The sequence below is a fragment of the Capricornis sumatraensis genome, chromosome 3 (genome assembly GCF_032405125.1).
Source record: "Capricornis sumatraensis isolate serow.1 chromosome 3, serow.2, whole genome shotgun sequence".
In the NCBI taxonomy this organism is placed as follows: Eukaryota; Metazoa; Chordata; class Mammalia; order Artiodactyla; family Bovidae; genus Capricornis; species Capricornis sumatraensis.
The window spans coordinates 179,933,214-179,956,626 of record NC_091071.1 but is presented as its reverse complement, the minus strand read 5'-3'; the positions used below and the strand labels follow the sequence as shown (position 1 = coordinate 179,956,626).

Here is a 23,413-nt window from a genome sequence, read left to right as displayed (position 1 = left end):
AGGTTTGTCACGACAAGGCTGTGATCCATGAAGGAGCCAGGCCTGGGTAGGGATTCAGCAAATCTGGAGATTCTGGACAGGTTGACACAGACCTGAGCCACGCTGGGGAAGCTGGGGGCCCATCTGCTTTCTGGCAGAGGTTGGTCAGCCCTCCTCAGGCTGGGCCAGGGACACCACAGGGAATCTGTGCCCTTCTGCAAACCTCACAGCCCTCCTCATCCCAGACCCCAGGGATTGACCCAAATCTTGGACCACAGCTCTCAGGCCTGGCCCAGGTCGCAGCCTTGCCTGTATCATCCCCAGGTATCAGAGCCCGAAGGACACACTGGCAGCCCCTAGTGTAGTTTCTCAGGTGTAAAACCCAGGCTCTGGCAAAGACAAAACTACTGTTCAGGGAGCTTCCCAGGCAGCACGGTGGTAAAGAATCCACCTGCTGAGCAGGAGATGAGGGTTTGATCCCTGGGTCAGGAAAATCCCCTAGAGGAGGAAATGGCTACCCACTGTAGTGTTCTTGCCTGGGAAATCCCATGGACAGAGGAGCCTGGGGGCTACAGTCCACGGGGTCGCAGAGAGCTGGGCATGACTGAGCACCACCACCATCCATCCCCTCTTGCCGGTGGAGAAACAGACCGCCAGCTGTAGGCCTGCTGCTCTTCTTTGTGGGGATTTACTTTTTCCAAATGTAAAATCACAAAATCAAACATGGTTTTTCAGACAAAACAGTCCTTCCTCCACCCTAGAGATTCAGACCTGCCTGCCTCCCCCTTTTGAAATGGATCCAGTGCCCTCAAGAATGCAGGGAAGTTGAGGCCCACTGAGAGGATGGACATCTAACCTACTTTAGAACAGACAGGACACATCGCTGTTTAGTTTCAAAAGCCTGCTTTCCTCTGTGGTCTCATCCCCATTCCGTGTGGAGAAGGCACCAGAGCTTCTGAGACGGAAGGGCAGTTCGTGGGCTTCTGCCATTTTACCCGTGAACAAGCTGAGGCCACAGTGCTTCATCCCAGACTGCAGGGCAATCAGAAAGACAGACATTCTCCCCGCAGGTCAAGGGACTGATGCCTCCTCAGTCTGGCTGGGCGATGGGTCAAGGCCAGACTCCAGGAGTTTAAGGCCTTGCAGGCAGGGTCAGGGGGCACAAGGGCTTCCCAGTGGCACAGAGGTAAAGAATCTTCCAGCCAATGCAGGAGGTGAGGGTTTGATCCCAGGGTCGGGAAGATCCCCTGGACGAAGGTATGGCAACTCACTCCTGTAGTCTTGCCTGGAGAATCCCAAGGACAGAGGAGCCTGGTGGGCTACAGTCATGGGGTCGCAAAGGGTCAGACACGGCTTAGTGACCAAACAGCAGAGGACACAGAACCCCAGACTGCCGCTGGGTCTCGGTTCCAAGTCGACTGTACCACCTTGCAGCTTCCAGGCCCTGAGCAACTGGCTTAGTCTTCAATTTCCCGTTTTGGCAGAAGGAGCTAATAATCCCTGTTTGAGGATTATTACTGTCCGGAGCAGTAAATGCAATCCTGTGGGAAAAGCCCTCTGTCCAGTGTGGCTCCCGGGCCAGAGCCCGCCTCACGCTTCCTGCGACCAGCCCCGCCCCGGGCCCAGGGCGCGCCCCCGACGCGGGACGACGCGAAGACGCGGGACGACGCGAGGACGCGGGCGGGTCGGGCGCCAGCCCCTCTCGACCCCGCCCCTGGCCCCGCCCCGCCCTGCCATTGCCCCGCCCACCTCTGGCCCCGCCCTGGCCCCGCCCTCCGGCCCGGCCCGCTCGGCCTGCGCGGCAGCGGCGTTGGCGCGCGAAGGTAGGAAGCCGGCGGCGCGCCCTGCCGTGGGCCAGGGGCTCGGGCGCGCGCGGCGGGCGGCGGCCGCGGGTGGGGCGGGTCGCGGGCGCGCGCGGAGGCGGGGAGGCGGGCGCGCGCGGAGGCGGGCCGGAGCCGCGGGCCCGGGGCCCGGGGGCCTCAGGGCGCGCGCCGCCCCTCGCGCTGCCCGGCCCGCCGCTGGCGGAGAGCGCCCGCGGCCTCTGCAGACGGCCTGCCCGCCGTCCGGCTCCAAATCCCGCCCGATTCCCGCGGCCTAGGGTGGGCGGGAGGCGGGGGCTCGCCCGGGCTTCTAGACGGACGCCTCTCTGTCGGGGCGTCGCCTCGCGCGCGGCTGGACGGACTTGTCCCATCTCCGCCACCATGAGGCATCCCTTCCTGCGCTTCCTGTGGGCCAGGCGCCGGCCCTGCCCCCCAAGCTTGGGATTTTGTTTCAGTGCAGCCTACGAAGTCGCAAGAAGCTCCCTTTTGCCCATGAGGAGACTGAGGCCCAGCGCGGTCCACTGAGTTCCCAAAGATGGCACACCCTGCAGGGATTTGGGCCCTCCTGGGGCCTCTCACCATGGGGCCTGAGACCCCGATCTCTGGGGTTGCCCTTGTGAGCCGGCTCCCTTGTGATTTTTATGCAAACACAAGAGGACAGCGCTCTGAGCCGGTGCCTGCCTTGGGACCAGTCATCCCAGCTCCCTCTGGGACCTCCACTTGTCTTGGGGAGTGGGAGACGGTTGGAGAGAAGCGACACTCGGGTACCATCTGTTCTCATCTGAGATTCCCTGTTTTCCTTAGCTAAGCTCTCAGCAGGTGCTTACCAACCAAATCCTGTGGCCTGATCAGAGCAGAGGCTAAGGCCAGGCAGGGCAGGCTCCTCAGTCAGGAAAGACCTCAGGAGTCAGAAACCTTGGATCTTGGAGATTTGTTTGACTTAGTTACTCCTCTCCCATGTTTCTCTCAAGCCCTGGGTCAGCCCTTGGAGACTAGATACCCCTCCCACCCGAGAGTCTGCTGTCGGGGACATGGCCTGGTTTTTAACCTTGGGCTCCTGAGGTGTGGCGGGTGTTGGATATGTGTTCCCGGGGTCCTTGTGGGATCCCATTCTGTGGAGAATACACAGGCCAAGACTTGCCCTGTGTGACCCCCGACAAACCCAGGGAAGTTTTCTTTTCCTTTCTATTTTTTCTTTTTCGTTTAGTTTCCTATATTACATTTGTCTCCTGGCATTCCTTCACTCACTCAACAACTGTTAATGGTATTTGGGGCCTTAAGCTCTACAGAGACACCAGTAAGCAAGGCCAACTTGGTTCCTGCCCTTGGAGCAGACCAACAGCATACCTGTAGTAAAAAAAATTTTTTTGGCTGGAAGATCAGGGTTCACACTCTCAGAAGGTGACATTTTTGGCCGAGGTCTGGTTGAGAAGCAGGAGTCAGCCGTGAAAGGAAGGGGAACAGCATTCCAGGCAGAGAGGGTGACAGGTGCAAAGGCCCTGAGGTGCAGCGTGCTTGGTGAGTGTGAGAATCAGGAAGGCCAGCATGCTGGGGAGGAGTGCGCTTTGGGAGAGGAGAGATGAGGTGGAGAGGTGGACCGGGGCTGCATTGAGCAGGCCTTGTGGGCATGGCAGGACTTTGAATTTTATTCTGAGCATGATGGTAGCCAGAGTGGGGGAAGAGTGCATAGAAGAGGGATGTGTGGGGACGAACGGGTAGGGGACAGAGAGGAAGTAGGGACGCCCATGAGGAGCCATCTCAGCAGGCGGGGCAAGAGGTGGCAGTGGCTCACTGGATACACATCGGAAACCTAGCGTGGTGACTGGCATACAGCAAGCGCTACATGACGGTAGCCGTCGCGTGATGGTTTCAAACTATGGAGCCAGGCACACGTGGGCCTCTCCCGTGGCTTCAGCTCTTCATGGCTGGATTTGTTGCTGTTGCTCAGGCGCTCAGTCGTGTCCAGCTCTTTGCAGCCCCATGGGCTGCAGCACGCTAGGCCTCCCTGTCCCTCACCCTCTCCTGGAGTTTGCTGAAACTCATGTCCATTGAATTGGTGATGTCATCCAACCATCTCATCCTCTGTCACCTCCTTCTGCCCTCAGTCTTTCCCAGCATCAGGGTCTTTTTCCAGTGAGTTGACTGTTCTCATCAGGTGGCCAAAGTATTGGAGCTTCAGCATTCGTCTTTCCAATGAATATTCAGCATTGGTTTTCTTTAGGATGGACGGGTTTGATCTCCTTGCCATCCAAAGGAATCTCAGGCATCTTCTCCAGCACCACGGTTCGGAAGCATCAATTCTTTGGTGCTCAGCCTTCTTTATGGTTCAGCTCTCACATCTGTGCATGACTGCTGGAAAGACCTGACTAGACAGACCTTGGTCAGCAAAGTAATGTCTCTGCTTCTTAATATGCTGTCTAGGTTGGTCATAGCTTTCCTTCCAAGAAGCAGTCGTCTTCTAACTTCACGGCCGCAGTCACCGTCTGCAATGATTTTAGAGCCAAGAAGAGGAAATCTGTCACCACTTCCACCTTTTCCCCATCTATTTGCCATGAAGTGATAGGACTGGATGCCATGATCTTAGTTTTTTTAATAGTGAGTTTTAAGCTTGTTTTTTCACTCTCCTCTTTCACCCTCATCTAGAGGCTCTTTAGTTCCTCTTCGCTCTCTGCCATTGGAATGGTATCATCTGCATATCTGAGGTTGTTGATATTTCTGTCAACAATCTTGATTCCAGCTTGTAACTCATCCATGACTGGATGACTTAGCAAATAATTTTTTTGGGTGGGGGGAGAGGAAAGGAAAGTGTTATTACTTGCAATAAATAAGGAGAACACCTGGGATTGTTCCTAAAGTAGTGTTTCTGAGCAAATCATTTAACCCCACCCAGGCTTATTGTTATCATCTGTAAAATGGGTACAACAGTAGCAGCATCCGGGGCTGTCAAAAAGGTTTAAACAGATAAGGTAGAGGTGCAGAATTTGGGGCACAGCATGTGGCTCATGGTAGCTTCAGTATTTTTATTATAATTTCTAGTCAGCAACTGGAGAATAAAGAAAGGATAATGGGTAAGAGCAGCTGGTATATTTGAGATTCATGAGTAGCCTTTGGGGGACTTTTTGGCTAGTGCCTGCAGCTGGACATGGCAAACGGCAGCTTTGCAGGGTGGGCAGAGGACTAAGCAAGAGTGGGGAGGGAATGAGTGCAAAGGGTGTCTTTTCTGTGTTTATTCACCCAACAGTGGCGGAGGGGCTACAGTGCACCAGGCAGGGTTCTAGACTGGGCGCTGTACTGGTGATGATAGCGCTAACAATAGCCAACCCGAAGGACTTCCCTGACGGTCCAGTGGTTGGGACTCTGCATTTCCACTGCTGGGGGCAGGCGTTCCATCCCTGGTGGGTGAACTGAGATCCGTCATGCTCGCAACCACAGAACAAACAACCAAAACTAAGACCAGTGGTATTAACTACATAACAGTGGGGAGTCATTAACGTAATTCTGGCTGATGCGATGGGCTTTCCTGGTAGCTCAGCTGGTAGAGAATCCACCTACAATGCAGGAGACCCTGGTTCAATTCCTGGGTCGGGAAGATCCTGTGGAGAAGAAATAGGCTACCCACTCCAGTATTCCTGGGCTTCCCTGATGGATCAGACAGTAAAGAATCCACCTGCAATGTGGGAGACCCCGGTTCGATCCCTGGGAAGGACTCCCTGGAGGAGGGCATGGCAACCCGCTCCAGTGTTCTTGCCTGGAGAATCCCATGGACAGAGGAGCCTGGCTGGCCACAGTCCATGGGTTCACAGAGTCGGACACGACTAAGCAACTAACCACAGCACAGCTGATGTGACAGTGAAATCCTGAAATCTCAGTGACTTAGCACAAAAGAAGTTCATTTCTCATTCATGAGAAGTCCTGTTAGGTGGCTTTCTACATGGTGACCCACAGACCCAGAGCCCTTCCAGCTTGTGGCTCTAGCATTCTCTAGGAGCTCCGCGTTATTTCCTTCCAGCTGGGGGACAGGGAAGGCGAGAAGTCCTCGTGGGAGGTTTTTATGGGGCAGGTCTGAGTGGCATGCTTTAGTTCTGTCTTAATTCTGCTGTTGTTGTGCAGGCGCTCAGTCGCGTCCGACTCTTCGCGACCCCAGGGGCTGCAGCACGCCAAGCTCCCCTGCCTTCACTGTCTCCCGGAGCTTGCTCAGACTCATGTTCGAGTCGGTGATGCCATCCAACCATCTCATCCTCTGTTGTCCCCTTCTCCTCCTGCCTTCAATCTTTCTCACCCTCAGGGTCTTTTCCAATGAGTCATTTCTTCGCATCAGGTGGCCAAAGGATTGGAGTTTCAGCTTCAGCATCAGTCTTTCCAATGAATACCCAGGAATGATCTCCTTCAGAATGGACTGGTTGGATCTCCTTGCAGTCCAAGGGACTCTCAAGAGTCTTCTCCAACACCACAGCTCAAAAGCATCAATAATTCTGCTAGTGAGAACTAGATCACATGGCCATATCTGACTGCAAAGGAGTCTGGGAAATAACTTCTAGCCATTTCCCATAGAAGAACTGGAAATGTTTTTTGGTGAACATATAGCAGTTCCTGTCCCACCATATCCCGGTACACAGCTAAGCATGGATCATCTTATTTAAACCTCATGGTAAAAGCAGGCACTGTTATTATCCCATTTTACAGATAAAGAAACTGAGGCAAAGTCATTGGCCCGGGGTCACACAGCTATGGGGAGGCACAGCCAAATCCTGGCAGTCAGATGCTAAAGCTATAAGATCCAGAGCTTTCCATGAGGAATTCAGGTGTTATTTTGAGAGCCGGATGGAAGCTATGAATGTTAGAAAGTGCACTTACACACAGGGTTTAGATATGGGTTCTTGGGCTCTGTGATAGAAGCCAGAAGGGCTGCCGGGGAGAACCCTGTGGGCAGACCCAAGGGTTCTGGCATCTGACTCCCTTCTGCCATCCCCTAGGCCCCGGGTGGGGAATAATTTAGTTCAGTTTGCCAAGGGCATCTGGGCCCACTCTCTGCCCATCTGGGCAAGCAGGGCTGCAGAGCTTGGCCGGGGGTGTTTGTGGCCCCCCTCTGCTCTGGCTGTGGGTGTGCAGCCTGTGTGTAGGGGGTGGTTCCTGGAGGCGGTGACTGGAGGCGGGAGGGTGGAGCCCCAGGTGCAGCCTGTGTGTGTGGGGTGGTTCCTGGAGGCAGTGTCTGGGGGCGGGAGGATGGAGCCCCAGGTGCTGTGGTGAGAGCTCCCTGCCTGAGTTTAATTTTGCCTGAATCCGGCCTTGGTTGTCGTGGCAACATCGAGGAACTTATTTTTTTGGCCTGTGTGCTGGCTCCTGGTTTTCCATTCCTGATTTTCCATTTCCAGAGCAGATTCCCTAGTTGGGGGCAAGGGTTTCAGGCTCAGCTTGGACTGTTGTACGTTTATACGCACCTGCTGCATTCCTGGGTCTGACCTAGACAAGGTTGGTAGAGCCTTGGAGTGCAAATGCCCCTGCCTTGCCCTCAGGCCCTCTGGGAGGCTGCCTAGCTTAAGTGGAAAGAGTTTAGGGCTGCTTCCCCTTCCCTGCAGCAGCTGCAGTTTGGAATAGGTGAGAGCCCCCAGCTCTCTGTGCCTGAGGTGAGGATTCAAAGTGGTCGCACGAATGTGACAGTGTTAGAGCAGAGAGCACCCGGAGGCCGGGGGTCAAGAGGTAGCAGGAGCCCAGACGGGCGATGCCAGGGACCGCGGGAACAGCAGCCGCCTTGCTCTGACTGCTCGCGACTCGGTTCAACCCCTTTAATCCTCACGGTGACTCTGTCCGTTTCACGGGAATACTGAGCCGCGGTAACTCATGGGTCACACTGCCGACAGGTGGCAGAGCGGGACTCCGCTGTGGCCCCGACTCCGGAGCACTACTCAGGGCGGGAGCAGTGGAGGCTGGGGGTGGAGCTCGGAGCCCCAGGCCCGGGTGCAGCGACCGGGCGGGCTGGATGTTCAGAGGAACGAAACCAGTATGGCTCACACGTTCCCTCCAAGCCCGGCGCTCAGTCACACGCCCTTTGCCCCCAGATGACGCCCTGAGCCGGGTGCCAATGTTCGCACCTTGTGCACGGACACAGGCTCAGAGAGGCAGAACTGCTTCCCCTGGGACGCGGCCTGGGAGGGAGGCGTGGCGGGAGTTGGGGAAGGGGGATTCGGTTCCGTGCCTGCACTGGGCAGTTCCGCAGCCCGCTCCAGATGTGTGAAGTCATCCGAGCGCCTTGTAAACACATTTTCAGCAAAGCGTGTGACCCCTTTTCTGGGTCAGCAAGGATGATCCTGAAGACTGACCTTTCCCGCAGCCTGGGTGTGTGTGTGTGTGTGTGTGTGTGTGTGGGTGTGTGTGGGTGTGTGGGTGTGTGGGTGTGTGTGTTGGGGAGGGTCTTCACCTCCACGCCCTCCCCCTCCCCACCCTTCCCTTCGTTTCCCGCTCCTCCCCTTCCCCTCCCTCCTCCTCGCGCCCCTTCACGCCGCCTCCTCCTCCTCTGTCCTCCTCCACCAGGCTCCCCTCCCCCACCCTCCTTTTCCCCTCCCCGGCCCCGCCCACCCCGTGATCACGTGGGGCCCGCCGGATTTAAGCCTAATCTGCACGGCGCTCAGCCGGCGGTCTGGCTGTGGGGGAGTCTGGGTGGGTCTCCCGGGCCCTGGCAGAGGCCTGCAGAAGGTGCCCACGGCCGCCCCCCATGAGCTTGGGGCTGGAACAGTCGTTGGAGGTGGTTATCCAGGTGGGCCCGGGTCTGTGCCCCGTGCAGGGCAGGGGCGCAGAGCCTCGCAGGAGAGGGTGAGGGGCGGCGCGTCTCGGGGTGCAGGCGTGGGTGAGCCGGCTCTCGGCCAGGGTGGGGGCGGAGGGGTCTGGGGCTCTGTCCAGTGCCCCTCGAGTGAAGGGGAGTCCCCACCTCCAGGTTTTAGGGTTGGGGTGACCCCTGCTAGCACTGTGGGGTCCTCACCCGTCCTGGGCGGGAGCCCCCGGCACCCCGCCTGCCTGGGGCGGGGTCTGTGAGTGGGCCGTGCCTTTGGCTCGCTTCTCGGGCCCCCGGGGGCCTCCTTCCCAGGGCAGGGGCGCACGGAGCGTAGCGTCCTGTTGGGCTTCGTGCGAGTCTGACTCCCAAGCGTCCTTCCAGGTGGGGTTTCCTGAGCGCCTCCTGGGCACCCACGTCTCGGGTGGCAGCCCTGTTTCTTTGCCACCTGCGCCAGGGAGCCCTGGGTCTCAGGCCCCTCGCAGACCCTCCCGCTTTCCCCGCAGACTCTGGAGAGGAGCCTCCTGGGGTCGGGCCTGGTCCAGGACTCGAGGCCAGCCCGCCTGTCTGCCCGCATCAGGGAGATCGTCACCCGCAGCCTCTCCCAGCCTGAGAGCGCAGGTACTGCCCCCTGCCCCCGCCACGCCCCAGACACTCCTCTCCACAGTCGTGACGTCGGTAACGATGGCAGCTTCCATTTCTTGAATCTTCGCTGTGAGGCAGGCACAGATCCATGATGGAGGGTCCTATTTTACAGATGAGAAAATGGAGGCTTGGAGATGTCATTTGCCTAGACTTGGCTCCACGTGCTGCTGTGTGAAGGCGGGGCATCCCCTCCTTGCTTGCAGGAAGCCTGCTTGGAAGACTAAACCCCAAAACACCGCGTTCTCTCCCAGGGAAGGGGTGGCCTGGGTGAACCCAAGACAACAGGGAGAAGGCAACTCAGCTTAGCTCAGGGCTCTGTAGACAGCCTGGGGTTGGCAGTGCCTGTTCTCCACCTGGGCAGGAAGGCTCATGGGCCCCCAGGCCCCTGGAGGGCGGCCCCCACAACCTCCTATGTGCTTTGACAGTCTGGGAAAGGGCCCCTCAGCTGCAGCTCCCTTCAGGGACACGGTCTGTCTTCCTGCCTCCAGGGATGGGTGGGGCACCCGTTTGGGGAGGCGGTCCCTCTGGACACAGGTGGAGGCCAGTCGTGTGCCCGCTGTCCTGCAGGCCCGGCCCCCGAGATGGCTTCCATGCTGTCGCTGCAGGAGGAGAACCAGCTGCTGCAGCAGGAGCTGTCCCGCGTGGAGGACCTGCTGGCCCAGAGCCGGGCGGAGCGCGATGAGCTAGCCATCAAGTACAGCGCGGCCACCGAGAGGGTGGGTGCTGCGGGGCGCAGGGCACGGGGCTCCCCAGCCTTGGGGGTGGGAGGCACCCTGGGCAGCGCGCCCGGGAGGAGAGGTGGGCCCCGGAGCCAGGCGGCCTGTGTTCAGGTTGCGACTCTGCCCACTCGAGTGGCCTTGAACACGTCTCTCCACTCTACACGTCTGCTGTCTACAGTGGGGACAGTGATGACACAGAGCTGCGGAACCGATGGGACGAGGGGATGAAGTGCCGGGAGCCTGGGTGTTTCATCCCCAGCTGTCCTGGGGGTGGGGCATGCAGAACAAGACCCCCGAGAGCCCCCCGCCGCAGTCTCTGGGCATCTCTTGTACCCCTGTGTACCTGGGCCGGGGTGTGCACAGACCTGGCCCGCTCTCCCAGATGAGGCCCCGCCAAGGAAGGACAGGGTAGCCGGGCCTGCGTCCAAGTCCAGACAGGGTTTGTGTCCGGGGGCCTGTGCCGCGGGGCGGGGCAGGAGGTCTGTGTGCTGGGCGCGGGTCGTTCTCAGTGCGTTGTCTCCTTTAGGTCGCCAGGCTCCAGGCAGGCGACCCTGGGGAGGTGATGGTGGCTGCAAGTTGGTGAGAGAGCTGCATGCGGGAGGAAGTGTGTGTGCCTGTGGGGGGCGGGTAATGGAGTAACACGTAATAGTGTCTGTGGGTTCTTGAGCCCCTGCTGTGTGCCAAGCGTGTGCTGGGAGCTTGACATTTGAGACACAGAGGTTGGGACCGTTGCGATGCTCGTGTAATGGAGGCGCTCACTGAGGCTCAGAGCGGGAAAGCGCTGTGTTCGGAGTCGCGAAGCCCAGGGCTCTGCGTTGTGGCTTTGTTTCCTGGGGATGGGAAGAGGCCACTGGGCTGGGAGTCCCATGGGGCAGCTGGTCCTGGGAAAATTGGAAGGACCTCAGATACGACCCCCTAATACTGCAAGCGGCAAGCTGAAGCCTGCAGATTGACGCTGGCCCAGGGTCCCCTGAGCAGGACTGGCAGAGCCAGGGTTGCCCAGGACTCACTGAGCTGGGCCCGTCTACACGAGGACTTGTTACCCGGCGGTGGGAGGAGCTATCTGTGTCTCCCTGTTGGTGTGGGCTGTGCCTGTGTCCTGGCATCCGCCCGCTGGGATAAGCCCTCACCTTGTTGGGACTTGCAGAGAAGCAGAGCGGGGGGTCTAAAGCGGACCCCAGCACTGGGCACAGCGCAGGGCTCGTTTTCCCAGGGTTTGCAGGGAGTATGGGGGGCAGGCTGGGCTAATGTGCATTGTTTGTGGTGCCTGAGCCAGCCCGTCCCACTGAGGCCAGTCATCTTGGGGCCCCTGGCACAGTGTCAGGCCCCGGGCGGGGGGGGCTGCCTCTTAAATGCCAGCTTCTAACCAACAGTGGGGCCAGTATAGCCCCCTGGCTGGGAAGGGAAGGGAAGAAGAGGTGGAGGGGGCCGCTCCCTTTCCTGCGAGGACGCTGCTGGGGGGCTGCGTTAGTCTAGGAAGTTCCCTCCAGTGGCTGGGGAGGCTGGGATAGCGTGCAGAGGGAGCCTGGCGTGAGGCTGTCCCCTGTGTGTGATGGTGTGCATGGGGCCCCCTGGTTAGTTGAGGGTGACCTTGAGGCCTGTCCTGGGGGTGGGTCCCCAGGTAACATCAGAGCCTGGAGATCGCCTCATGAGAGGTGGGGAGACAGGCCCAGGGAGGGCATCGCGGGGCCAAGGCCGCTGGTAGAGCTGGGCTGAGCCCCTGGCCTGGGCGCCGCAGCCCTGGGGCATCGTCCCTCTCGGCTGCGCATGTGGCCCTGGGCCGCGGGCAGTGGGGCCTGCAGCCACAGTGGTGCATGTGGCCTGGCTTGAGGTCGTTCGGACTCTTAAGCTCCTATCACCTCCAGCTGGGTGGAGCTGAGGTCATGATCTGTGTCCAGAGGCTGCGTGTGGGGAGGCTGAGGCGGTGACCCCCCTGGGTCAGAGAGGGGACCTCAGGTCCCTGTGAGGCCCCCACTCTCCCATCCCTGAGGAGCAGTTGTTGGGCCAGCCCCGCTCCCGCAGTGTGCATGGTAACCTGGACCGGGTGAGCCGCGTGCAGTGGGGCGGGGGTTGCTAGGGGAGACAGTAAACTTCTTTCATCCTTGGCTTGGGAGCAGCCTGCTTCCTTTTTGACTTATGAGTGAATTTGAAAGAGTTTGTGGAAAGGGCTGGGCTGTGGCCAGAGGGGCAGGGGTCTGGCTGTGAGCCCTGGGAAGCAGCGGAGCGCTGGCAACTGCAGGGACCCCCGTAAACCCGAGAGACGGACAACGCCTGGTTCCCACAGCGGCAGGGACCCCCGTAAACCCGAGAGACGGACAGCGCCTGGTTCCCGCAGCGGCAGGGACCCCCGTAAACCCGAGAGACGGACAGCGCCTGGTTCCCGCAGCGGCAGGGACCCCCGTAAACCCGAGAGACGGACAGCGCCTGGTTCCCGCAGCGGCAGGGACCCCCGTAAACCCGAGAGACGGACAGCGCCTGGTTCCCGCAGCGGCAGGGACCCCCGTAAACCCGAGAGACAGACAGCGCCTGGTTCACGCAGCTGTGTGAGACACACACCACGGCCACCGCCAGACCCTTTGTATGTCCACGAGTGCATGTGTGCAAGTCACTTCAGTCGTGTCTGACACTTGGTGACCCTGTGGACCCTAGGCCACCAGGCTCCTCTGTCCATGGATTCTCCAGGCAAGAATACTGGAGGGGGTTACCATGCCCTCCTCCAGGGGATCTTTCCAACCCAGGGATCAAACCCAGGTCTCTTATGTCTCCTGCATTGATAGGTGGGTGCCCTTCTATATACACACACCAACGGCCCACCAAGAGGATGCACTCAGATCCACAGAAGCTGCACCAGACACCACACCGTCCCATCTGCACGCATAGCCACACACCATGGCGTGTGTGCCCACATTGCACACAGCCCAATGCTGGCTGGATACCTACAGCCAGACACAGGTGTGCACAGATGCACGCAGACCCCCCTCGTACAGCTGTGCACACAGGGGTACAAATGCATGGACATGTAGGCACACACGCAGACATACCCATCTGCTTCACCACAATGTATGCCTTGGACCACAGATGCCAGCTCACCCAGGTCCCCATGAAGGCCCAGACACAGACACACAGGGTCACACATGGAGACAAATGACAAAACACACCCCCCGACATCCAGGAAGCACCTGCTGGACGGTTGACACACACGCAGCATCCCGGTGCCGCGGCCAGCACAGACTCTCTGCCCTTCGCCTACCTGGGGTGGACTCCACGCAGATACTGGCCACGGGCTTGCTGCCCGCCCTCCAGGAAGAGGGACCCCGCGCGTATCGCCTGCTCCCGCACCCTCAGACCAGGTTCCCCCAACATGAGCTGCAGCTGCCACGCAGCCTCTCTGGGCACAGTCACCCTGTCCCAGCGCTGTCCCCGGGGTGGGGATGGAGATGAGGTGGTTCTCAGCTTGGTGGCTCCCTGAGCCTTTCCTGGTGCACCGCTTAACCCCGGCCTGGAGGGCCAGCCTGGCCTGGGCCCCTGGTCCGCGTGGGTGACGGTTGTCATCCTTGCCGTTGGCCTCCCCGGGACCGGACGTGGGTGTGTGTGTGAACGGATGCCCTGCCCCGCCTCTCACAGGCCAGGCTCTGGGCTCAGCCCTGCTGTCGGTCCACTCTGGGCACCATCCTCCTCTGAGCCCTGACATCCTCGGCTGCCTCCTCCCTCCTTTCTACACTTCTGGGGGAGGCTAGGGGCCCCCTGGGACCAGCAGGTGCCTGGAGGAGTGAGGGGGTTTGGGCTAGTGGAGGCTGTCAGAGCCTGGGACCACCTGGGCCTGCAAGGCATCATGGGTCGGGGTCCAGCCTGGCGCCCCCTACAGAGGCCTGAGCCTGCCTTCTGGGGAGGCGCAGGACTCTCACCTGGGGCCCTTCCCCGCAGCTGGAGCAGGCTGTGGTAGGGTGATGAAGGGGCTACAGGCTGCCTGGGCGTGGGGGACGGGGTGGGGTGGAGGTCCCCCCAGTGAGGGGGAGCGGAGAGCTGGGGGCCAGGCTGGGCTGGGCTTGTGAACAGCCACGCCATGTGTCAAAACACTTGTGCTCGCCTCTCAGAAGCTTGAGCACTGTGTGTGTGGGGAGTGGGAGCCAGGTGAGTCCGCCGGTGCCCGTCTGGGGTGTCTGAGACGACCTGTGTGCGCTGTGCGTGTGCGCGTCTCTGAGCTCACACCAGTGCACGTGTATTGATGCCTCTGAGTGTGTTACATGTGCTCGTGCTGTTAATTCATGAGCATGCTATTCTAAGATAGCATGCTCACGGTCCTAAAATACAGTGGGGAGCAAACTCCAGGTTTCCTGGGTTCGGGTGGCATGGCACGGATCTCATAGTTGGCCACACAGGGCGCTGGGTGCTTTGGAGCATGCCTGGGCCTCAAGGTTTGCCCCAGGGGCATCTTTGTGTTTGTGTGCACACGTGTGTGGGCCCACCTGCACGCGTCCCTGCACACCCTGTGTGTCCCTGCACACCCTGTCTGTGTGTCCCTGCACACCCTGTCTGTGTGTCCCTGCTTGCCTCGTATGTGTTTATGCTTGGCCGTGCACACGTGCTCTCCGTCCTGGGCTTGCCTGCAAGGCATCGTGGGTCGGGGTCCAGCCTGGCGCCCCCTACAGAGGCCTGAGCCTGCCTTCTGGGGAGGCGCAGGACTCTCACCCGGGGCCCTTCCCCGCAGCTGCAGCAGGCTGTGCGTCGGGAGTCTGGGGAGCCGGAAGCCCAGGAGTCCAGGGGGCTGGCCCTGCAGAGCGTGGAGCTTCGGCGGCAGCTGCAGGAGGAGCAGGCCTCCTACCGGCGCAAGCTGCAGGCCTACCAGGAGGGCCAGCAGCGGCAGGCGCAGCTGGTGCAGCGGCTGCAGGCCAAGGTCGGGCCAGCGCCCCGCCCTCCGCGCACCTTTCCCCCCCCAACCCCAACCCCCGCGGCTGACCCGCTCTCTGCCCACCCCCAGATTCTCCAGTGCAAGAAGAAGAGCTCGGAGACGGAGCAGCAGCTGCTGGAGAGATGCACAGAGCTGGAGCAGCTGCGGCTGCGGGTGGGCGCCGGGGGGCTGGGGGGCAGGGCTGACCCTTCCTGCCCTGCCCAGTCTGACGCCCCCCGCTTCCTGACCCCTCAGAACGCAGGGCACAGCCAGGACCTGGAGAGCGCCCTCGTCCGCCTGGAGGAGGAGCAGCAGAGGTGGGCCCGCGGGGGGCGCGCGGGGGCCGGCCGCCCTCCGCCCAGGCGCCCACCTGCTCTCCTCTGCCTCGCCCAGGAGCGCAAGCCTGGCCCAGGTGAACGCGCTGCTCCGGGAACAGCTGGACCAGGCGAGCTCGGCCAACCAGGCCCTGCGGGACGATATCCGCAAGGTGACCAGCGACTGGGCGCGCAGCCGGCAGGAGCTGGAGCAGCGGGAGGCTGCCTGGAGGCGCGAGGGCGAGGTGGGCGAGGGGCCGGGGCCGCGGGGCCCGCTGGGCTGGCAGGGGAGGGGCCCCGCGCCAGCTGAGCCCTTTGATTCTGCAGCAAGAACACCGGCGTGGGGCATCATGGCCTTCTCCAGGGCATCTTCCCAACCCTAGGATGGAACCCGGGTCTCCTGCACTGCAGGCAGATTCTTTCCGATCTGAGCCGCCAGGGAAGCCCCGTTAGGGAGGAAAACGGTTGTCATAACAATAGCCTTGATTAGTGCCTATTGTGTGAGAGGTGGGCGTTTTCTCCTCTGATCCTCTTCACGTACATGGATGGTGTTCTAGTCCTCCTGAAGAGAGGTTGAGCTGCTGCCTGGTCGTGCTGCAGGCAGCTGGGATGCCGACCGAGGTCCCCGGCATCTTCTGCCCTTCCCCGTGTAGGCTTTGACACCCAGCTCCCTGGGCCAGGGGGAGGCGGGGGCTGGTGAGCGAGGCAGCTCGGACCCAGCCTTGCAAGCCGGCGCTGGGGACGGCCCTTGGGACCTCACTCCGCCACTCCGTCCCCCAGTCTTTCAACGCCTACTTCAGCCACGAGCACAGTCGCCTGCTCCTCGTCTGGAGGCAGGTCGTGGGGGCCCGACGGCTGATCAGCGAGGTGAAGACAGCCACTGAGAGGTGAGGCTGGCGGAGGCGCGGCCCTGCTCTTCACGAGTTCAGCTCCGCCCAGCTGGGCTTCAGTCCAAACTGACCCGCCTGCTGTATGCAGGCCTTGGGAGACCCAGAGGCACCTAGTGATAATTAACTCTTACCAGATCAGGGCAGTCATGTCGTATTTGCTTAATGTATTTACTAAACTGACTGTGACTAAATAGTCATATTTTACTAAACTAAAAACATATTTTTAGTAAAAAAACTTTTTTGTAGTTTTAATAATTTTTAGTAAAACATTTTTTTAAAGTTTAGTAAGCATATTCTACTAAACTAAAAACTATTTTATTGTTTTCTAAATTTACTGTTTCCTAGTTACGGCTAGTACCCTGGAGGCGGCCATGGCAACCCACTCCAGTATTCTTGCCTGGAGAATCCCCAAGGACAGAGGAGCCTGGCGGGCTGCAGTCCGTGGGGTCGCGAGAGTCAGACACGACAGAGCGACTAAGCACAGCACAGTCATTACTAGTAACTAGTAAACATTCGCTAGGTATTTGCTACTAGTTAGGCTCCTTGAACCTTTTATTTCATTTCATGTCCCCAGTGTTCCTGTGAGGTAGGAACTGTAATAGTCCTCACTTTTCAGGGGAGGACATTGAGGCTCAGAGAGTTAGATCACAGAGCGGTAGGAAGGAGGCTGAGTCAGGATTTATCACCCCTGTTTTTAACCTACTGGACTGTTTGGTGAGCCTGGTGGGCTGCTATCTATGGGGTCACACAGAGTCGGACACGACTGAAGTGACTCAGCTTGACCTAGACTGTTCGCTGTCTCCTGCCAAGGGCCGGGCGACCTGCAGGGAATTCCCTGGCTAGGACTCTCTGTTTTCACTGCTGAGGGTCCAGGTTCAGTCCCTGGTCAGGGAACCAAGATCCCGCAAGCTGTGTGCGGCCAAAAAGTTTTAGAATAAGAGCAAAGGACCTTGCGGTCTCTGGACTGAGGAAGCGAGAGGTCAGTGACACGGAAGTAGAACAGAAAGGACGTCCCAGATGCTCAGAGGACGCAAGGGGCTGTGAAAGGAACAGTCGCTCAGTCGTGTCCGACTCTTTGCCACCCCGTGGACTGTACAGTCCATGGAATTCTCCAGGCCAGAATACTGGAGTGGTTAGCCTTTCTCTTCTCCAGGGGTCTTCCCAACCCAGGGCTTGAACCCAGGTCTCCCACATTGCAGGTGGATTCTTTACCAGCTGAGCCACCAGGGAAGCCCAAGAATACTGGAGTGTGTAGCCTATCCCTTCTCCAGGGGATCTTCCCGACCCCAGGAATTGAACTGGGGTCTTCTCCATTGCAGGCGGATTCTTTACCAGCTGAGCTAGGAGGGAAGCCCCCAAGGGAAGGGGTTGGGAGGCCGGAAAAATGCTTCATAGGGAAGACAGAATTTGCACTGACCCCAAAGGATAGGTAGGGTTTCAACTGGAGGAGCTGAGGGCCCTCCAGGGAGAGGGAACAGCAGGAGCAAAGGCTTGGGGGTGGGAGAGAGTGGCAGCCAGTGGGGCTGAAGCAGAAGGCAAGTGAGCGGGAGGTCAGGTTGGAAAAGAGCCTCACAGGTCCCTTGCCGCAGGGGACTTGGTGTCTGCCCCCGCCCACCTCCGCCACGCACAGCTTGTGGGATCTTAGTTCCCCGACCGGGGATCAAACCTATGCCCCTGCACTGGAAGCATGGAGCCCTAAGAGCTGGACTGCTGGGAAAGTCCCTTCCTACTTGCTCTTCGAGCACGTGGGGCTGTGGGGAGAGCCCAGAGGCAGGCAGACCAGTCTGTCTCCTTTCGTGCTTTAAGCATTAAGTAATGACCTTTTGGTGAGATATCTCATACTCGCTCAGTATCCACAGTATCAGTTGATTCATCAGTATCACAGATGATTTTGCTTTGGTTTTTGCATTTAAAATTGTTTGAATCAGGGTCCACAGATGTTCACAAGGTGTGATTCATTGATTTGTCTTTTAAGTCAAATATTTCATTTGTTCCAAAAACTGGGACAGTTGCCCTCAGAGATTCCCAGTCTGGATTCTGTGGTGTCATTTAACACCCTTGTCTCCTGCATTTCTTGTAAATTGGATGTTGGCGGTAAGGCTTCATCAGACTCAGGTTTGGGGCTGTTGTGTTTTGACACAACCTCTTCATAATGCCGTGTGCCCTGCCATCAGGAGCCTCTCTCTGTGTGTCAGCAGCCCTTGACCCTCCACGCCAAGGCCCAGACACTCCTCAGTTCAGTTCAGTTCAGTTCAGTCGCTCAGTCGTGTCCGACTCTTTGTGACCCCATGAATTGCAGCACGCCAGGCCTCCCTGTCCATCACCAACTCCCGAGTTCACTCAGACTCACGTCCATCGAGTCAGTGATGCCATCCAGCCATCTCATCCTCGGCCGTCCCCTTCTCCTCCTGCCCCCAATCCCTCCCAGCATCAGAGTCTTGTCCAATGAGTCAACTCTTCGCATGACATGGCCAAAGTACTGGAGTTTCAGCTTTAGCATCATTCCTTCCAAAGAAATCCCGGGGCAGATCTCCTTCAGAATGGACTGGTTGGATCTCCTTGCAGTCCCAGGGACCCTCAAGAGTCTTCTCCAACACCACAGTTCAAAGCATCAATTCTTCAGCGCTCAACCTCCTTCACAGTCCAACTCTCACATCCATACATGACCACTGGAAAAACCAAAGCCGTGACTAGACGGACCTTAGTCGGCAAAGTCACGTCACTGCTTTTGAATATATTATCTAGGTTGGTCATAACTTTTCTTCCAAGGAGTAAGCGTCTTTTAATTTCATGGCTGCAGTCACCATCTGCAGTGATTTTGGAGCCCACAAAAATAAAGTCTGACACTGTTTCCACTGTTTCCCCATCTATTTCCCATGAAGTGATGGGACCGGATGCCATGATCTTAGTTTTCTGAATGTTGGGCTTTAGGCCAACTTTTTCACTCTCGTCTTTCACTTTCATCAAGAGGCTTTTTAGTTCCTCTTCAGTTTCTGCCATAAGGGTGGTGTCATCTGCATATCTGAGGTTATTGATATCTCTCCCGGCAATCTTGATTCCAGCTTGTGTTTCTTCCAGTCTAGCGTTTCTCATGATGTACTCTGCATAGAAGTTAAATAAGCAGGGTGACAATATACAGCCTTGACATACTCCTTTTCCCATTTGGAACCAGTCTGTTGTTCCATGTCCAGTTCTAACTGTTGCTTCCTGACCTGCATACAGATTTCTCAGGAGGCAGGTCAGGTGGTCTGATATTCCTATCTCTTTCAGAATTTTCCACAGTTTCTTGTGATCCACACAGTCAAAGGCTTTGGCATAGTCAATAAAGCAGAAATAGATGTTTTTTCTGGAACTCTCTTGCTTTTTCGATGATCCAGCAGATATTGGCAATTTGATCTCTGGTTCCTCTGCCTTTTCTAAAACCAGCTTGAACATCAGGGAGTTCATGGTTCATGTATTGCTGAAGCCTGGCTTGGATAATTTTGAGCATTACTTTACTAGCATGTGAGATGAGTGCAATTGTGCGGTAGTTTGAGCATTCTTTGGCATTGCCTTTCTTTGGGATTGGAATGAAAACTGACCTTTTCCAGTCCTGTGGCCATTGCTGAGTTTTCCAAATTTGCTGGCATATTGAGTGCAGCACTTTCACAGCATCATCTTTCAGGATTTGAAATAGTTCAAATGGAATTCCATCACCTCCACTAGCTTTGTTCGTAGCAGTGCTTTCCAAGGCCCACTTGACTCCACATTCCAGGATGTCTGGCTCTAGATGAGTGATCACGCCATCATGATTATCTGGGCCGTGAAGATCTTTTTTGTATAGTTCTTCCGTGTATTCTTGCCACCTCTCCTTAATATCTTCTGCTTCTGTTAGGTCCATACCATTTCTGTCCTTTATCGAGCCCATCTTTGCATGAAATGTTCCCTTGGTATCTCTAATTTTCTTGAAGAGATCTCTAGTCTTTCCCATTCTGTTCTTTTCCTCTATTTCTTTGCATTGATCGCTGAAGAATTCTTTCTTATCTCTTCTTGCTATTCTCTGGAACTCTTCATTCAGATGCTTATATCTTTCCTTTTCTCCTTTGCTTTTCGCCTCTCTTCTTTTCACAGCTATTTGTAAGGCCTCCCCAGACAGCCATTTTGCTTTTTTGCATTTCTTTTCCATGGGGATGGTCTTGATCCCTGTCTCCTGTACAATGTCACAAGCCTCGTTCCATAGTTCATCAGGCACTCTTATTTATCAGATCTAGGCCCTTAAATCTATTTCTCACTTCCACTGTATAATCATAAGGGATTTGATTTAGGTCATACCTGAATGGTCTAGCGGTTTTCCCTACTTTCTTCAATTTAAGTCTGAATCTGGCAATAAGGAGTTCATGATCTGAGCCACAGTCAGCTCCTGGTCTTGTTTTTGTTGACTGTATAGAGCTTCTCCATCTTTGGCTGCAAAGAATATAATCAATCTGATTTCGGTGTTGACCATCTGGTGATGTCCATGTGTAGAGTCTTCTCTTGTGTTGTTGGAAGAGGGTGTTTGCTATGACCAGTGCATTTTCTTGGCAAAACTCTATTAGTCTTTGCCCTGCTTCATTCCGTATTCCAGGGCCAAATTTGCCTGTTACTCCAGGTGTTTCTTGACTTCCTACTTTTGCATTCCAGTCCCCTATAATGAAAAGGACATCTATTTTGGGTGTTAGTTATAAAAGGTCTTGTAGGTCTTCATAGAACCATTCAACTTCGGCTTCTTCAGCATTACTGGTTGGGGCATAGACTTGGATAACTGTGATATTGAATGGTTTGCCTTGGAGACGAACAGAGATCATTCTGTCGTTTTTGAGACTGCATCCAAGTACTGCATTTCGGACTCTTTTGTTGACCATGATGGCTACTCCATTTCTTCTGAGGGATTCCTGCCCGTAGTAGTAGATATAATGGTCATCTGAGTTAAATTCACCCATTCCAGTCCATTTTAGTTCGCTGATTCCTAGAATGTTGACATTCACTCTTGCCATCTCCTGTTTGACCACTTCCAATTTGCCTTGATTCATGGACCTGACATTCCAGGTTCCTATGCAATATTGCTCTTTACAGCATCGGACCTTGCTTCTATCACCAGTCACACACACAGCTGGGTATTGTTTTTGCTTTGGCTTCATCCCTTCATTCTTTCTGGAGTTATTTCTCCACTGATCTCCAGTAGCATATTGGGCACGTACTGACCTGGGGAATTCCTTTTTAGGTATCCTATCATTTTGCCTTTTCATACTGTTCATGGGGTTCTCCAGGCAAGAATACTGAAGTGGTTTGCCATTCCCTTCTCCAGTGGACCACATTCTGTCAGACCTCTCCACCATGACCTGCCCGTCTTGGGTTGCCCCGCGGGCCTGGCTTGGTTTCATTGAGTTAGACAAGGCTGTGGTCCTAGTGTGATTAGATTGACTAGTTTTCTGTGAGTATGGTTTCAGTGTGTCTGCTCTCTGATGCCCTCTTGTAACACCTACCATCTTACTTGGGTTTCTCTTACCTTGGGCGTGGGGCATCTCTTCACGGCTGCTCCAGCAAATCACAGGCACTGCTCCTTACCTTGGACGAGGGGTATCTCCTTACCGCATTCATCAGAGATTGCAAAATCGTGACGGTCTCACTCTGTCACTGTGCCATGTGTTAGCCGGAGCTTTTCTACAATAAGACACTTCCTCTTCTTACCATTTGATACCCAGTGGTACAGTCCATTCAGGAAAGGGAAGAATTTAGCCTATTTGATATATTTAAAGTATGTATTATTTTAAATTAGCATTTAACATTTTAGCATCTTGCTTTTGAATAATTCACGTAAGTACAAGATTCAAATTTTACAGGGTGTACTATGAAGAGTCCCTCCTGCCTTTGACCCAGACACTCAGGCACATTTGATAAAAGCAAATAGAGCAGACTGTCCGTGTCCCTGCTCACCTGGTCCCTCCACTGCTCTTCCGCTGTGCCGGGTCGCTGCCGCCACGGGCTTTTCTCTGCCTGCAGCGGGCGGGGTGGCTCCCTGGTCCTGGCACGTGGCTTCCCATGTGGTGACTTTTCTGGTTGCAGAGCACGGGCTCTCAGGCTTCCGCAGCTGCCGCTCGTGGGCTCAGCAGTTGTGGCTCCTGGGCTTAGTTGTTCCATGGCGTGTGGGATCTTCCTGGATCAGGGATCAAACCCGTGTCTCCTGCATTGGCAGGCAGATTCTTTACCACTGAGCCGCCAGGGAGGCCCCCGTTGTCGTTATCATTTACACTTGGAAGCCTGCCCCCCTATCCGACCCCCGTTCTGTCTTCTCCACCAGGGACCTGCTGCAGCTGGGAGGGGAGCTAGCCCGCACCTCGCGAGCCATCCAGGAGGCGGGCCTGGGGCTGAGTGTGGGCCTGCAGCTGGCCGAGAGCCGGGCCGAGGCCTCCCGGGAGAAGCAGGCCCTGCTGGAGGAGCAGCTGCGGAGCAAGGAGCTGCAGGAGCAGGAGCTGGCCCGGCTGCAGCTACAGAGCAACCTGGACAAGGCCAACCTCAGTGACAGGTGGGTTCTCGAAGGCGCAGTGAGGCAGGCCTCGCTGGAGCATACAGCCGGGGGTCTGGGGCAGAGGGGTATCTGTTCACCAACGATGGTCCCTTCCCCTGCGTGTGCTTGGCCAGTCTCCTCAGGTCCTCTGTTTGGCAGAGGGGAAGACAGGTTCAGAGGTCTCTTGCCCAGGTTTACAGTTCAGCCTCTGCTCCCAGTGGTAAAGAACCCATCTGCCAGTGCAGGAGATTAAGAGAGGCGGGTTCGATTGCTGGGTCAGGAAGATCCCCTGACCACGAAGATCCCTCCTCCTCCTGGAGGAGGGCATGCGACCCACTCCAGTCTTCTTGCCTGGAGAATCCCATGGACAGAGGAGCCTGGCGGGCTACAGTCCACGGGATCGCAAAGAGTCAGACACGACTGGGTGGCTTGGCGCCCAGCAGCACTCTGCTCCTGAGATCTAGGCAGGTCCCAGAGTGATTCTCCATGAGATAAAGTGCCTGGCACCTCATTCTCATTCAGAGATGAGAAGTCTGCAGCCCAGAGAGGAGATGGACTTGCTCCAGGTCACACAGCAAGGGCGGCAAACTAGCGTCCCTGCCTCAGGTTTGGGGAAGCTGGGGGTTTGAGGAGAAGCTGGGTGGGTCTCCCATTCACCTGTGTAGCTCCCCCACCTCCAGAGTGACCGAGCTGGCCCTGACAGTGGAGCGCCTTCAGGACCAGAATCTGGAGAAAGACCAGCTCAACAAAGCCCTCAGCGAGAAGCTTGAGGCCCTGGTGAGATGCAGGGTGGGATGGGAGGGAACAGACATAGGCTGAGGGCTGGGTTGCTTGGGCAGCCCACTCAGAATCAGCGTCACCCCTCATTAACT

The 23,413-nt window shown here is 56.9% G+C and overlaps 1 protein-coding gene across 1 annotated transcript in view; it reads left to right on the top strand.

Moving 5' to 3' along the window:
* The first annotated feature begins 3,642 nt into the window (after positions 1–3,642).
* Positions 3,643–23,413, top strand: part of CROCC (ciliary rootlet coiled-coil, rootletin) — a 52,620-nt gene continuing 32,849 nt past the window's right edge. Inside the window, exons 1-10 of the mRNA XM_068968525.1 lie at positions 3,643–3,648; positions 9,069–9,183; positions 9,775–9,923; positions 14,635–14,820; positions 14,905–14,988; positions 15,070–15,131; positions 15,208–15,373; positions 15,909–16,015; positions 22,335–22,559; positions 23,222–23,318. Of these exons, the coding sequence (XP_068824626.1) occupies positions 3,643–3,648; positions 9,069–9,183; positions 9,775–9,923; positions 14,635–14,820; positions 14,905–14,988; positions 15,070–15,131; positions 15,208–15,373; positions 15,909–16,015; positions 22,335–22,559; positions 23,222–23,318 (1,197 nt within the window). The remainder of the gene's footprint in view (positions 3,649–9,068; positions 9,184–9,774; positions 9,924–14,634; positions 14,821–14,904; positions 14,989–15,069; positions 15,132–15,207; positions 15,374–15,908; positions 16,016–22,334; positions 22,560–23,221; positions 23,319–23,413) is intronic.